The sequence below is a fragment of the Lotus japonicus genome, chromosome 3 (genome assembly GCF_012489685.1).
Source record: "Lotus japonicus ecotype B-129 chromosome 3, LjGifu_v1.2".
Classification (NCBI taxonomy): domain Eukaryota; kingdom Viridiplantae; phylum Streptophyta; class Magnoliopsida; order Fabales; family Fabaceae; genus Lotus; species Lotus japonicus.
In genome coordinates, this window is record NC_080043.1 from 76,120,128 (window position 1) to 76,135,446 (window position 15,319).

Below are 15,319 nucleotides of genomic sequence, written 5' to 3' on the forward strand. Positions count from 1 at the left end.
TGTCAGTCCCAAATTCCTTCTAGAAATTAAACAGGAAAAAAAATCAGTGCGTTTCGCTCGCACTGTGAAAGTGCGACCAAAACGCACATTGAAAGTGCGTGATGGACGCGACGCACCTTCCAATTGCGTGATGGACGCACTTTCACAGTGCGAGCGAATTTTTTTTCATAAAGGGCTTTTTCGGATTTTACGAATTTAACAGGGTCTGAATAGTTGTGGGGGATCTGAATAACAATTCTCAATTAATTATATTTTCACGAGTAATGATATATACACACCTCATTTTTTAAACACTCTATTTCCACCTCTTTTTATTTCTATCTCTCTCATCTTATCATCTATCACATCTCATATTTTCTCTCTCTTACTTTTTCTTTTCTTCCTATCTCTCTTACCATTCCACCTCTCCACCTCAAAAGAGAGGTGTGTATTAAATATGATTGGATTTACCCTATAAAACTATTAAGAGGTGAATACATTATATTGTTGAATTTCGTCCATTTTATGTAAACTAGTTTGTTGGAAAATTTTGCTTTCCTGAGAATCTCAATCCCAAGTTCATTGGAATAGTTACTGAATTCTATATTCAATCGTGTCCTTTTTAGTATGAGTGGTGGAGGTAAAAAAAAAATTCTTTTAACATGTTTTTTAAATTCTATTGAACTCAATATTGTTTCACATTAAAATTAAGGATACAACCAACTTCTTCTTTATTCCGTGTGTCTTCTTATTTAACAGTGATATACGAACCACGTAAGGTGTCAAGACACCAACTTCTTTACGGTTAAAACTACCACAAAGTAAAAAACATTAAAACACATTATGTGCGCCACTAAAACCGCCACAAGCATAAGTTTTGCGGGTTTCTTTTAGTGGCTCACCAATCATTTTAAGTTCTTATAATTGTTTTTTTTTCTAGCTAGAGCTACAAATGAATTCATAAAATCTGCAAATAACATTCAAGAAGATACTCTCTCACTCTCACTCACACTAGTGCGGGGTATCCAAAACAGAGTGCATGCAAATATGCAATGCAACATTCGAATTTAGATTTCAAAAAAAAAAAAACATTCGAATTTGCATCCAGCCCCACAACCCTCTCGGCCTCAATGATCAATTGATAATGAAAAGAAAAGTTGAAGATTTTTTCCTCGTGCTTCTCATTTCTTAGTTACACACGTGACATCTTTTCATTCCTCTGCTATAAAAACCCTCATCTCCCCACCAAAATATTATGCACACTTCAATTTCAATAACTTCCCCTGTTCACTTCTCTCTGTTTTCCTCACATCACATTATTTCTTCTTCTAAGTTCTAACTATGGACAGAAACCACTCCCACAGGCACCTTGCTGCCATGAAACAATCTCTCTTTGATCAGGTTCTTCCCTCTTCCTTACATTTTTTCATTCACTTTGCTATGCATCATGATCTCAATTCTCAAGTACATTTACATAAATGTAATGTTCTGTTGGCTCCATTTCAGTTCAATGATGACTCTTGATACTTTTTTCTACAGGGATTGCTGGATGAACAATTTATTCAACTGGAAGAACTGCAGGATGATGCTAATCCTAACTTTGTTGAGGAAATTGTGACTCTTTACTACCGCGATTCATCGCGCCTTATCTCAAACATAGATCAGGCACTGTGAGTTAATTCATTTCACTATTCTCTGTTTTTTCTTGATTTTGTACTTTTTTTTTTAAATTAATACATAAATTTGGTTCATTTTGGTGCTTGTAGCAAAGAGAGGAACTCAATGGATTTCAACAAGCTGGACACACTTATGCATCAGTTCAAAGGAAGCAGCTCAAGGTAAATATAAAATTGTCCAATACAAAATATTAAAAGTATCCCAGGTACATTTTTGTTGGTTTGATCACACAACAGATAATCCTAATTATTTGAACTCATTGTTTTGTTTCTTTTCCTTTTATAATGGGTTGCAGCATCGGAGCCAAAAAGGTGAAAGCAGAGTGCAATCTATTTAGAGAATACTGCATGGCAGGAAATGCAGAAGGGTAAGCAATCTCTTAAAGAAGTTTCATAATTCATGTAATCCCATATTCTCATGATAATGATCATATATATCTAGCTTTTCTCAAGGGCCCAAGCTTTTGCATTATATTGTTTTATCATGCATGATATTAAATTGCAGTCCGCAATCACAATGGCAATCGCAATCCCAATAACAATACCAAGGTTTTTCGGCTCATCGCAATTGTTCCGCGATTGGAATTGCAGCCCTATCAAATGATTTTTTCCGCAACTTTACATAAAATCACGAATCACTACTTTGTGTATGTTGAAAATTCTAATTGATTCTACAACTAAAATCAATTTTAGTGAGAAGTATTCTTGTGAAAATGTCCAAATTAAACAAGCTATTAAGTATTAACGACAATTGTAACTTTTAAAACCTTAATCGCGATGAAGAACTAATATTTCATTGAAGAGCTTGGTCAAGCCATAGTACTGAAGGCTAAATGCATTTTGTTTTCTTTTTAAATATGAAAAATAAATAAATTGATATTTTAAGTCTTCCAATTTGAAAAAAATTCCTAAACATTTATGATTTATAGCACTGTTCTTTTGTGAATAAGCAGATGCATAAGGAGCTTCCAACAACTAAAGAAAGAGTATGCTGCACTGAAAAAGAAACTTGAAGCTTATTTTCAGGTGACTACAGAAACATTTGAGTTCATATGTAATGAAAATTTGTACTTTGGCAATGTGTTGTTGAACTGTAATGCTCATTTTGTTCATTAATGTAGTTTGCTAGGCAATCTGGGCCCTCTGAGACAGCGTGTCGCCCCAAATGAAGACCTAGTAAAACTATGCATATCATAAGGACAAATGTATATGGTGAATCAAGTAACATGAAAGAGTATATGTTCATCACCGCAAGAAGAAAGTGATGTTGTCCCGTTTGAGATATTTTGCTTTCAAATATCATTTTTGTTTTCATGGTAGTAGGAATCCTGCTGTTGTACTTTTATGCCTATTACTATAATATGCATATCTCTGATTTGACTACTTTAAAAATGTTACTCCCTCCGGTCCTATTTATAAGCAACAAAAAAAAAATTCACATAGTTTAAGAAATGTAGTTAAACTAGATAAAATGCATTAAATTTGTCTTGAATTAAAATAAACTTCCAAAATTACCCTTTATTATTAGTATTGGAAAGTGGGAAAGAGAGAGAATAATTAATGAGACACATTTTACAAGTTAGAATTAATAAGGGCATCATTGGAAAAAAATAATTAATATAGCTCAAACTTTCATTTGGTTCTTATAAAAAGACCAAGATTTTTCTTCTCTTTCATGCTTATAAATAGGACCGGAGGGAGTACTGTATTATTTTATGGGAAACTGTTTACGGTGATATTTGGTAAACAAACATTCTCCAAATTCGACTGCAAAAAGTTTAAGATTAGGGGGTTCTTTTGGGAAAACGTCTTGCCAAAGTGTTGTGTGCAAATGGTGTTTTTCGACAAACAAGGGTGGACAATTAATTTGTAAGTAAAACAAACAACTTATAAAAACTGGAAACTTGATTTCATTAAGCAGAATGCAAAGTACAGGAAATGCGTCTTAGAAATAAAAGGAAAATCACATCAAGCAGGAAATCGAAAGGAAATCAAAAGGAAATCGAACAAAACAACAAGTTTGAAAGCACTAAATGCAGGGAAGGTAAATAGCTGGTTCTGCAACATACTCTTTCATCATCACGTTAGGCCTTGAAGTCTCTTTGATGCGGACATGTGAGCTTTTTAGTGAGTTTTTGGAGTTGAGTTGGGAACGCCTTTTCTGAATGATCTTCTCTTATTTATAGTGCTTCATTGCTTCACATGTCCTTGGCGGTTTTTCCCTTTGCTGAATGGGTTCGTGGGCTTGTTACCCCACGATCTCATACTTGCTCCATAAGCTTCTTGCATCGTGGGAATGGGCATGCATCTCAACCCATTTTCTTGCATCGTGGGTGCTCGCACGTGTTCACAACTGCCCGCTTTCTCCGTAACCTCTTCAAGCATTGTGTTTGTTGAATTCCACTATTAGCTTAACTTGTTAATCTAACTTAGTGTTTTTTTGGCTCTTCCTAGGCCAAGTCTCGACATGTGTCGATAATCCTTCCATAGTCTGCTATGTGTCGACAAACCTTATCAAGCAAAATTTTGGGTTAATAGGAACAAAACATAAACACGCCCAAGTAATCTCAAAAAATCATACTTGTTCAAAAAAAAATCATATGTAGATGACGCACCAAGCTTTGCTAAAAAATAACCATCGTGTTCCTCTTGAGAAAATAATGTTCAAGTCTACTCTTCTCGACATTCTCTCTACTCACCCATGTGGCTAAAGGAAGGCTCGCTCATGGCCTTTCTGGTCGAGAATGCATAATGGTCTCCATAGGATTTTGATTGGGAGAAATAGGTGTTGGTTTCAAGGTGGGGCTTTGGGTTAGGGTAAGTATACATGAACATCCCCTTTTAGCCATATGTACCATCGACATACACAATACCGGCATTTCTTAATCGCCGCAACCCTTTGCGGTCGTCAAAAACTAATATGTATGTCTATGGTATGTTCGTAAAAAATGAGTGTTTACGTAGCATTTTCACTTTGGTTTATGGCGGTTGGGGAGGGGCCAGAGTTTGTGGATTAGGGGAAAAATGTATTGGGTGATTTCAGGGTGGGTTTTAGTTTATAATGGCCGGGGAAGGAGTGTGAGTTTGTGGATCAGGGGAAATGAGTGTTGGTTTCATGGTGGGTGGATGATTTGACGTGTTTGTGGATTTTGGGTTCGTGGTACGCTAAAAACAATGGTGGAGAGAAGAGGCAGTGGTGGGAGGAGGAAGATGAGGAGCATGGTTTTCAGGGTGCATGGTTGTCAATCTCTAGAGATATATCTTAATCTCAAGAGATTTGTTAATAGGTTGCAAAACGAGATCAATAGGGTGTTTGCCAAGCTTGAAATAAAAAAGGCAGGCAGCGCGGGTTTCCCTCTAATTCACATAGTTTCCTATTGTGAATCTTACTTTTCAGCCCCTCAGCTTCAATGCTAATAATTCATTTCCTTCTTTTGGATAAAGTTCAGTCCTCCCACTGCGTTGATGGGTCTGTGCCACCTCCAACGGTTGGTTTTCGTGTGATTGGAATTTAGTGGTAGATAGGTTTGTTTAGGACATCATTTCTCAGCCGTATTCATGACAATGTAAGTTATAGATGAGAAAGGTGGTGCTCGCTAACCACCTAACTGTCAGCAGCTGTAAACTTTAAAGGCATGAATTCCAGCCATTGAATTACCTATTTTAACGGAGTTAAGCTTACTTTGCTTCCGTCACTTAAAAGAAGTTGACAAATGCAGAATCCAAATCAGCTAGCTCGTGAAATCAATATTTCGTTACTCTGAATGCAAGAGCTACGACGGTGACAAGACTTTGATGCGGGGTTCGGAAGATAGGCTTGCAACGAATTCAACTGATCATGATCTTGGGTGATCTCTTGCGATCTTTTGTAATACTGTGATATTACTAACCAGATGACATGTGTCAGTATGAAATGTCCAAAAATGTTTATTTAAGGGTAATCTCGAACATTTTACACACCCTGCTAGGGTAAGTTCAATACTATCTACCGATCGAACACAACAACCCTACCTTCTCCCTTCGCCTCTGTGTGCCAAAGCAACCCCATCGTTTCCCTTCCGCTGTAATTTTCGACAACCGCCAATGAAACAACCGCCTCTCCGCGACGCCGCCCTCCTCATAAGATTGATGGTGAGCACTACAGCTTCTCATATCTTTATTTCTAAAATAAAATCTAGAGATAAAAAACTATCCAAAAATTATCAAAGGATCACAAATTGATTTAACCCTCAACGTCAAAACCCTCCAAGGAGTGTGATTAGATTACCCAACAAAGCAAAAAAGGAAAACAAGCCTCCATGAAATAAACAACACCAGCTGAATTCATTCATAAGCACAAAATCTCACTCTTCCTCTTCCTCCGCTCAACAATTCGCCTGAATTCTCATTCCGCCACCACAATCTTCCCCTCCGCCACCGTATTCCGATCCAAGATTCTATCCCCCCCCCCCCCAAACGCTGCAGTATCGACTACACTCCGATTGATGCAACAACACAGTCTGTGAGCTTGTTCGAGAACGAAAACCCAGTTCAATTTTGATCATTATCGTGATTCTAGGGTTTTGATTTCACCCTTTTTTGAAATTCCATCCATTGATTTGGGTTTTGTGAGGAATGGCATCTTACAGGCCTTTCCCTCCGCCGTCGAGTCAAAACCCTATCTCAGCCCCACCACCACCGCAGCCACCGCAACAACGCGGCAATCATCAGGGCAATTGGGGTGGTGGCGGTGGTTGTTACGGTTACGCTCCTGGTGCTGCAGATCCTTCTACTTCTTCATTCCCCCAAATGCCTCCGAATTCCAATTATCACCACCATCAACAACAGCAGCACCATCATGCTCCTCCGCCTAATTCCTATCACCACCTCTATGCATACCCACCGGCGCCACTTCCGCCGCCTCCTCCGCCACCACCTGAAACATCCTACCACCCACCACCGCCTCCTCCTCCTATGTATTACCCCCCTTCTAGTAATAGTCAATACAATCACCAACAACCACCACCTCCTCCGCCGTTGTCGCCGGGTGCTTCTTCTGTCCCACCACCACCACCTCCTCCTGCCTCGCCGCCGCCTCCTCCTCCGAATAATGAAGAGAGGGCGTTTACTAAAGGCTCCTTGAAGGATCCTTCCACATCCGGCAGGCGCGAATACGAGCATTCGAATCATAAGCAGCACAGCAAGCCTCCTCCGGGTCCGGTGCATAAGGTGAGTGGGGCTGTCAGGAGGGCTGAGACTGATGAGGAGAAGAGGTTGAGGAAGAAGAGGGAGTATGAGAAGCAGAGGCAGGAAGAGAAGCATAGGCAGCAGCAGCAGTTGTTGAAGGAATCCCAGAACAATGTGTTGCAAAAGACTCAGATTTTGGCTTCTGGGAAGGGAGGGCATGGCTCTTCTATTGCGGGGTCTCGAATGGGAGAAAGGAGAACTGCTCCTTTATTGAGTGGTGAGAGGGTTGAAAATAGGTTGAAAAAGCCTACCACTTTTTTGTGTAAGCTCAGGTGAGTGAGTTATGTTTGTCATTTGTGATAGCAGTACATGACTTGTTATTCTGAATCAGATTATGTTTTGATTGAGCTCTCTTTCATTATGTATTTTCAATTGAAGTTGCATTTTCAATTCTCTGTTATTCATGGATGGTGCATAATTTCATTTAGTGGTTTTGTAGTGTTTACTTCCAGTGCTGACACTTTCTTATGTGTATTCTCATTTAAGATTCCGAAATGAACTTCCAGATCCAAGTGCGCAACCTAAGCTTATGGCGTTCAAGAAAGATAAAGATCAGTATGTAATCTTATTCTCACTTGTAAATTTATATGTGGCTACCAAACAACTATCTATCCAGTTGATGGGGTATTATTGATTTTTGGAAGTTATGCTATTGTTTGCGCTGCTAATAACTGTAAAGTTCTCCTTCATCGTGCTGGTAAGTGGTAAATGTTCAGGAGGATGGAGGAATTAAAGTCGAAAACTAATGCTTTGACAGGAGAGCTAGCAAACATATAATAACGGGTTGATACTTGATAGGACATGTATAGTTAAGATGTGTAGTTCTGGCATTTGATGTATTTGCCTGGTACACTGTACAGGTGACATGCCAAATGTGATTCGTGACTATCTGATTGTAATGTATGTGATCACTGTAAAATGTCACATTTGTTAGTCTATCCACATTAACCAATCATGCAAAGATTCAATTCCAATGTGTCCCTATTAAAGACTCATATTCTTCCTTTCCATGTTTTCTCTTTACGAGAGAAGGGGGGGGGGGAGGCGGGTACAAGCATTGGTTACTCATTTGTTTAGGCAATGGGAAAACTGTAGAGAAGGTAAAAAAGATTGTTTTTCAATTGGACATGCTCATCTTCAGTTTTAGATGGTATCCCTGTGAATATAGTGCTTGTCTCTTGTCGGCGGAACATAACAAGAGTTTATGAGGATGGATTTTATTTTTGTAAAGCTTTTGAAGTAGAGGAGCTGCATTGATCACTGATTTGCATTTGGATGCTTTAGTAGTATTTTGACTATGCTTTCGAAATTAAGTTTTCATGACTAGTAATTGTATGTGCATTTCATAGTAATTTTGTGATCATTGTCCAGATATGCAAAATATACAATCACATCTCTGGAGAAAATGTACAAACCTAAACTTTTTGTGGAGCCAGATCTGGGGATACCTCTGGACCTGCTTGATCTCAGTGTTTACAAGTATTATCCCCTGTTCCTTCTGTAAATTTGAATACTTCAATGAGCAATGCTGAATAAAAAAAGTCTGATGAATCCTTTATACAGTCCTCCCAGTGTCAGACCACCTCTTGCTCCAGAAGATGAAGATTTATTAAGAGATGATGAAGTGATCACTCCAGTAAAAAAAGATGGCTTAAAGAGAAAAGACAGGCCTACTGATAAAGGTGTAGCTTGGCTTGTTAAAACACAATATATATCTCCACTAAGCATGGATTCGGCGAAACAGGTATTAGGCATATATTTTGATATAAGGATCCATTACTCTCTCTACTAGTCTACTAGCAATAATATTAAATGTATTACTGTAGTCTTTAACTGAAAAACAAGCTAAGGAGCTGAGAGAGATGAAGGGGCGCGGCATTTTGGATAATCTTAACAGTAGGTATGTGTGTGCCACTTGTCCATCTAAAGTTAATTTTGGACAGATAGATTACTATGCGATAGTAATTAGAATCTTCTAACTATAATTGAGTTCTGTCTTTTAGGGAAAGACAAATCAGGGAAATTGAAGCATCATTTGAAGCAGCAAAGTCGCACCCTGTTCATGCAACCAACAAAGATTTGTATCCTGTTGAGGTTTTGCCATTGCTGCCTGATATTGATAGGTATGGCACTATATATATATATATATATATATATATATATATATATATATATATATATATATATATATATATATATATATATATATATATTGTATCAGTGAAATTATTACTTACCCTGGTGTATTCTTTTGATCAGCATTTTGTTTATGGTTTATAAAGCCTAATCTTGTGGTACTGAATGATGCAACTTCTTCCCAACATTCATAGTTTTTTCATATTAATTTTGCCTTCTCTTGTCATGCTTTGCAGGTATGAGGATCAGTTTGTTCTTGCTGCATTTGATAATGCTCCCACAGCTGATGCTGATATGTACACTAAATTAGACAAATCTGTTCGTGATGCCTATGAATCAAGGGTAAGCTATGTTACAAAATGACTGTTCCTTTCAGGGTTGTTTAAAAGCCAGGAAAATGCTGTGCAGGACATGTAAATAACTCTATAGACAGTATCAAAAAGGAAATTTTTATTATTATAACTGTTTTACCTGGCTTGTTAATTTTCTCTTGTTGTTCTGACTTAATATCACTTTTGAAATATGAAATTTACCTTATTTATTTGGTAGTGTAGTGATTTGCTCAATTGCTATTGGGTTTGTTTTTTCAAATCACTTTTTTTAACTTCCACTACTACAGTACAGTCATTAGTTGTTAATTTATTACCAGACTGGTGATTTTCCATTTTGTTGTGTTTGCATGTCACAACTTTTGAAATATAACAAGTGACTTTTCGTTTTTTGGCATACATGGCCATTTGTGGTCTGCATGTTGTTTGACTGACTCCTATCCATTTGTGGTCTTCAGGCAGTTATGAAAAGTTATGTTGCAACCGGCTCCGATCCTGCAAATCCTGAGAAATTTTTGGCATACATGGCCCCAACACCTGGAGAGGTATGCATTAAGCATAAATTTGGATTTCGATTTTAAAACACTAGTTATTGTAAGAAATTATGTATTAACTTTTGAATTCATGTAAACTTTGTGATGGCAGCTGTCAAAGGATATATATGATGAAAATGAAGATGTTTCTTATTCTTGGGTCCGCGAATATCATTGGGATGTATGTTGTGATATTTTAAAAATTCTACACAAGTCATTAGCCCTGTTGAAACGATTCCCTTTTAACACTATTCTGACTTTTTTTCCATCTTAATAGGTTCGGGGTGATGATGCAGATGACCCTACAACATTCTTAGTTGCATTTGATGAGTTAGAAGCACGCTATGTGGTATTTCCCGGAATCAATATCTGCTCCCTTCTCAACTTACATGTTGGCATGTAGTTCCTTGGTTACTCAGTATCATTGTGTTAATTTGATAGGTTTTTTTTTTTTTTATATGCAGCCTCTTCCAACTAAACTTGTTTTAAGAAAAAAGAGGGCTACAGAGGGAAGATCTGGTGATGAGGTTGAGCAATTTCCAATACCTTCAAAAGTGACCGTAAGGCGGAGATCAAGCGTTGCTGCAATTGAGCGGAAGGATTCTGGGGTATGCCAATGAATTTATCTTTAAGCTTGCCATTGCATTTTAATTAATAAGATAATTTCTTATATACCGTGATTCTTTCAAGGTTTATACAAGTTCAAAGGGTAATTCATCGAGGAGAGGAGATTTGGAAATGGATGATGATGCTCTCGAACACCAACATAGAGTTGCAGCACACCAGGACAATTATCAGTCGAGTGGAGCAGAAGATGACATGTCTGATTGATTCATTAACCCAAATGCTGCTTCCTTAAAGAAAATTTGTTCAATTAGTTGGTGGTTGGATTGGCAGTAGATAGCTGTATTACTTGTGTTTCAATGAAGTTTAACTTAATTCGCGTACTTTCAGATTGTAGGTAGCTGTTAAATTGATATAGATTTTGTTTTCAATACCCCATTAAAATAGAAATTATTGAGAAATAATGAAATGTAAAAAGCATGTCAGACTCTACTTGGAATTTTATCATTGCTCCGGATGTTTTTAGTGCACATCTTTTGCGCTCCCATGAGGTTGTCCTCATTCCCCTTCTCTTTACCAGTAATGTTCTGGCCTTCTCTATCAAATATATTTTTTCGTTTGTGCTCTCACATTCCTAATTCTCTTTAGTGTATCGAGTGAGCCTGACCCCAAACCATAATTGAGTTTACTGACAAGTTGCATGTAAAATTACTGTCACCTTTCATGATGGCCAAGCCATCATCATGCCATGAGATGGTGACTGGTTTCTGGTAACATACTTGCTTAGTTACTTACAAAAACCACCACCATAAGTATATTTTAATTGAGAAATGATATTTCAGGAAAATGATATTGCTGACAATCAGATGCATGACATTCTTTTAAAGAATGTAATTACTATTACTTCGATAGCCGTTTGTTTTGAATTTTAAAAAATGATGACAAAATCACTTCAACAATGTAGAACTACAACTCCTCAATTAAATGCTCCAACTATAGGAGCTCAATTTATGAATGTTGAATAATGAGATACATCCAAGTTGTATTATTCTGATTGAGAAAGAAGTTTGTTAGGCGACCTTTAATGGAAGATAATCCTTATATTCAGATGAGAAAAATCCTAACAATACTCACGGTAACACTCTTTCCAAGTTCTATACCAGTCTCACTTTCAATTTAGCATGACCCACATGGATTTCAGCCAACAAATGAGAGTTTAAAAGTGGGTATAGTTACTTGCTAGCATTCCTCTTTAGATAAAGTTGAAGATTGAGCATCATTGCTTGCGTTACTAGGAAAGTCATGCAAAGCATAACGTGGATCCTGAGTGTGCTAATCTCTCCTACAGTAAGTACAGTGAAGATATTCTTCACCTCTTCTGCAACAAGCAAATGAATTCTATATAAAAGAAGCAGACTCACATGCTGCTTGGGAATCATCTTTCGGTGAAGGGGCACAAATAAATCTATGAGATCTTCCATCGTAGGGCTGCTGAGATTTTTCAATGTCTGATCCCAAACAAAACCATAGTCTTTGTGAAGGACATGAAGAATGAACATCATAAAAGTATTATCTAGCTTCCCCCTACACCATCTGAGGGTCATCCTTAACTTACATTAACTTAAACTCAGCAATCTGGAGGGCTCAACTGACAAACAGTCTCATGCAATCTTTGAACATCATTAGTTATAAAGACCCTGAGCCTTTCTCCAAACACCATAACATGTTTTGTACTGAAAAAAATGCATCATCAACTTCGGGTTAATAGATTGTCATCCTAAGGAGAGAGGTTGATAATCAGCTAGCTTCCATTCATCTCTTTTCCATTGTCAACGTCAGAGGTTGATAATGTTTTGTAAAATGAAAATTGAACCCTTTCGGTTCACAGTTATACAAAAAAAAAAAAAAAAGGTTTAACTATAGAGTGGGGATATATTAAAATGGTGTGTAACTAGCATTTCTACTTTCAAAAACATGCCAGAGAATGACAATACATACAAGGTAGCTTAAGTGACTAAATAAAATGCAAATTTGTAGTTGGCAGTATCCCAAAATTACATTCCCCTCCAACCGGCCTCTTCAGATCTTGACACTTCCATATTTTTAGTTTATTCATCATTGTTCATTTGAAGCTTCTTCCAGCAGGTCAAGAAATCCTTTCCGTGTATTCTCTTGAACTGTAGATAACTTGGATTGAAACCCACCAGCGGTTGCTGCTTCAAACTTGGTCCATAATTCCTTCTTCAAAGTATTTTCACCGGGACGTTTCCCTGTTCGAAATGAGCTTTCAGGCTCCGGCCACATGGGAGTGCTCTCTATATGCAAAGAGTTGACAATAGAATGATCTGCACATAAGAAAAAATAACAGACATTATCAAGCGCGCATTAGAGAGGGAAAAGCATACATAACAGATTCAGCACTACCTTGATCACAAGATATTTTGGCTTGATTACGATCTTTGGAAATATCATCTTTCAATTTGCTGACCGGTTGCTTAAGAACGGAATCAGTTATCTGTATACAAGGTTCATTATCAGCCTTCTCCAACTCCAATGATGTTTCATCAGAAGGCTCCAGCAACACACAAGTTTTTGGAGGTGATGTAAGCCAAGCCGGTGAGGCTTCCACATTTTTCTTTCCAAGTCCTGACTTAGAAACCTTCTGTAACCCCAACAGTTCTGGATACTTCAATGCCAAACCCTGTGAAGCCTCACTACCAGAAGATTCAGAATCTTCTGAATCACTGTAATGAACCCCAACAGGAAACGGAGTGCACTTGCGAACCTTATCATTACCACGATGATGTATTTCAGATATGGGTTCAAGCAAAACACAAGACCTCGGAGGTGACATTTTTAAGCAAGGAGTCATCATAACAAGCATGGAGGTATCTCTTTTGGGAACAAACGGCGAAGAAATTAACCCGGGCTCTTCATTGTTTGCCTCTTCAATGGCAACAGAAGAAGGGGCAGGCTCAGTTGGAGCTTGCTTCATCAGAACAGAGTCCAGCAAAGTGTTCATGTCTCTAGACAAGTCTAAAAAGGTTGATGTCCCAATACCATAAGTAGAGGAAGCCAATTCATCGGACTCTGACTTAGTTTGTGGTTGCTTGGGTTTGGTTGACAACAATGCTCTTGACAATGGAAGAGGTGTGAGCATAAACATCTGTCTACCTCTATCAACAGTGCAGTCGCCCCGCCATGACACAAGTGGAGAAGGAGACACCAAAGAGTCCAAGGTGGTCTCTTGAGGACTGCCACACTCACTGACATTGCTTTCCTCACAAAAAGAAACTTGTTCATTTTTACTCTCAGACTCCACTGAGAGTGATGAGAGTGCAATTTGCAATCTGGGCACCCAGGGCTGCATTTGAAAACAACACACAAACAAAATCAAAACAAAAAAAAACACTAATTTATGCAATTGGAAAAAAAATAACAAATTAGGAAAATCAAAGTGCAGAAGCAGATTAGGGTTTTGATTTCAGAATTTCACCTTTAAGCATGAGAGCAAGTCAGACAACACATGGGAGAAAGGTTCGATTTTTTTGCTACCCTTTTGACTAACTTTCTTCAATCCAAACGCTTTCACAACAATCTCATCAATCTGCCATCGAATTTCTTCAATTGATTAGTTCAATTTTGCGGCATGCCCATTAGGTTTTCGCCACTAATTACAGAACTAGTGAGGTTAATACATACAAATTTCACCAAATCGATAACAGTAGCATTTGATTTGAGAGTTGAAGTGAGAAATGAAGAGTTGGGAATTGAAAAGGGAAGGGTTTATTACCTGAAGAAAAAGAGAAGAAAGATCGGAGTGAAGACGATCGAAGGTGTCATCATCATCTTCAAGGTGAGGGTGCTTCTGAGAATTCATCATCGTGTTGGATACATTGGCCAAACCCTTCTTCTTCATCTCTGATATTTGAAATTTTCGACAAGGCGGGGTTCACAAAACGCAGCCGAAACTACCTCGTTTTGTCTAAACGACATGGCAATTCTCATATTTTCTTATTTTGGTGGGGATTGGGAGAGTTTTTTTTTTTTTTTTGGTAAATCGGAAAAGATAAATTATACCCTCTAGGGAGATTGATCTCTAACCTCTCATTCCCGACTCATAAAGTTTCTGTTTGGTTTTAAATAAAAAATTATTTAGTCTTATTTAAAATTGAAAAGGGATTACGATGGTTTATCATTTATTCTTATCAATGTAAACTTTCAGAATAGTAGCCTTGTGGCTATTGATCTCCCCCTTGATGGGATGAGTTTGTTATTATTGGCTGATTATATGGGTGTCTCACTTGTGACGCCTTAGCTTAGAGTTTTTCTCGTTTTCTTTTTGTTTCTTTATGAACTATACAAAAAAAAAACTTTTTTTTCTAATACAAACTAGTGGAATTACTCGTGCCCTGCAGGCCTGCACGGGTGACTTTTGTTATTTAAATTTAAATTTTGTGTAATATTAAATTTTGTATCTTTTTAGTAAATATATCTTTTCATGTGATGATTGTTCTCATGTAATTTTCTTCATTCAATTATATTTCTGTTTTCGAAAAAAATCATTTTAAATATATGTTCTTAATAGTGAACATTATGTATTAATTACCTTAAATTTTTACTTATTTAAATATATGTAAAAAATTAAGATTTTTTAAATTAAAAAACTTGAATTCACTCAAATTTCCAACTCAAAATCTTTTTCTAACTCACTTGAGTTTTAAATTAAAAATTTGTAAAATAAAATATATGGGGAATATAACTTTTTTTAAATGAATAAAGATAGAATTTTTATTTTTTGAAATGTAGAAGATATAATATTAAAGTTGTGATTTTTTTTTTAAATTCATTGCAATTTTTTAATTTTGCAATAATC

The 15,319-nt window shown here is 37.2% G+C and overlaps 3 protein-coding genes across 3 annotated transcripts; 2 read left to right on the plus strand and 1 right to left on the minus strand.

Moving 5' to 3' along the window:
* The first annotated feature begins 1,213 nt into the window (after window positions 1–1,213).
* On the plus strand, window positions 1,214–3,027 carry LOC130742656 (histidine-containing phosphotransfer protein 4-like). Its single transcript, XM_057594759.1, has 6 exons — window positions 1,214–1,380; window positions 1,519–1,649; window positions 1,746–1,817; window positions 1,952–2,023; window positions 2,609–2,681; window positions 2,777–3,027. Exons 1-6 carry the CDS (start codon window positions 1,321–1,323, stop codon window positions 2,822–2,824), a joined length of 456 nt encoding a protein of 151 aa, XP_057450742.1. The 5' UTR covers window positions 1,214–1,320; the 3' UTR covers window positions 2,825–3,027.
* Window positions 3,028–5,910: 2,883 nt separating this feature from the next.
* Window positions 5,911–10,973, plus strand: LOC130745964 (protein PAF1 homolog). Its single transcript, XM_057598427.1, has 12 exons — window positions 5,911–7,153; window positions 7,368–7,436; window positions 8,253–8,360; window positions 8,445–8,625; window positions 8,708–8,781; window positions 8,885–9,004; window positions 9,254–9,359; window positions 9,805–9,891; window positions 9,992–10,060; window positions 10,157–10,228; window positions 10,344–10,487; window positions 10,570–10,973. Exons 1-12 carry the CDS (start codon window positions 6,270–6,272, stop codon window positions 10,708–10,710), a joined length of 2,055 nt encoding a protein of 684 aa, XP_057454410.1. The 5' UTR covers window positions 5,911–6,269; the 3' UTR covers window positions 10,711–10,973.
* A 1,312-nt stretch (window positions 10,974–12,285) lies between these two features.
* LOC130745965 (uncharacterized) lies at window positions 12,286–14,668 on the minus strand. Its single transcript, XM_057598428.1, has 4 exons — window positions 14,237–14,668; window positions 13,940–14,050; window positions 12,868–13,807; window positions 12,286–12,788 (listed from the first exon to the last, which is right to left on the minus strand). The coding sequence occupies exons 1-4, from the start codon at window positions 14,360–14,362 to the stop codon at window positions 12,559–12,561; spliced, it is 1,407 nt and encodes a 468-aa protein (XP_057454411.1). The 5' UTR covers window positions 14,363–14,668; the 3' UTR covers window positions 12,286–12,558.
* Between the last annotated feature and the right edge of the window lie 651 nt (window positions 14,669–15,319).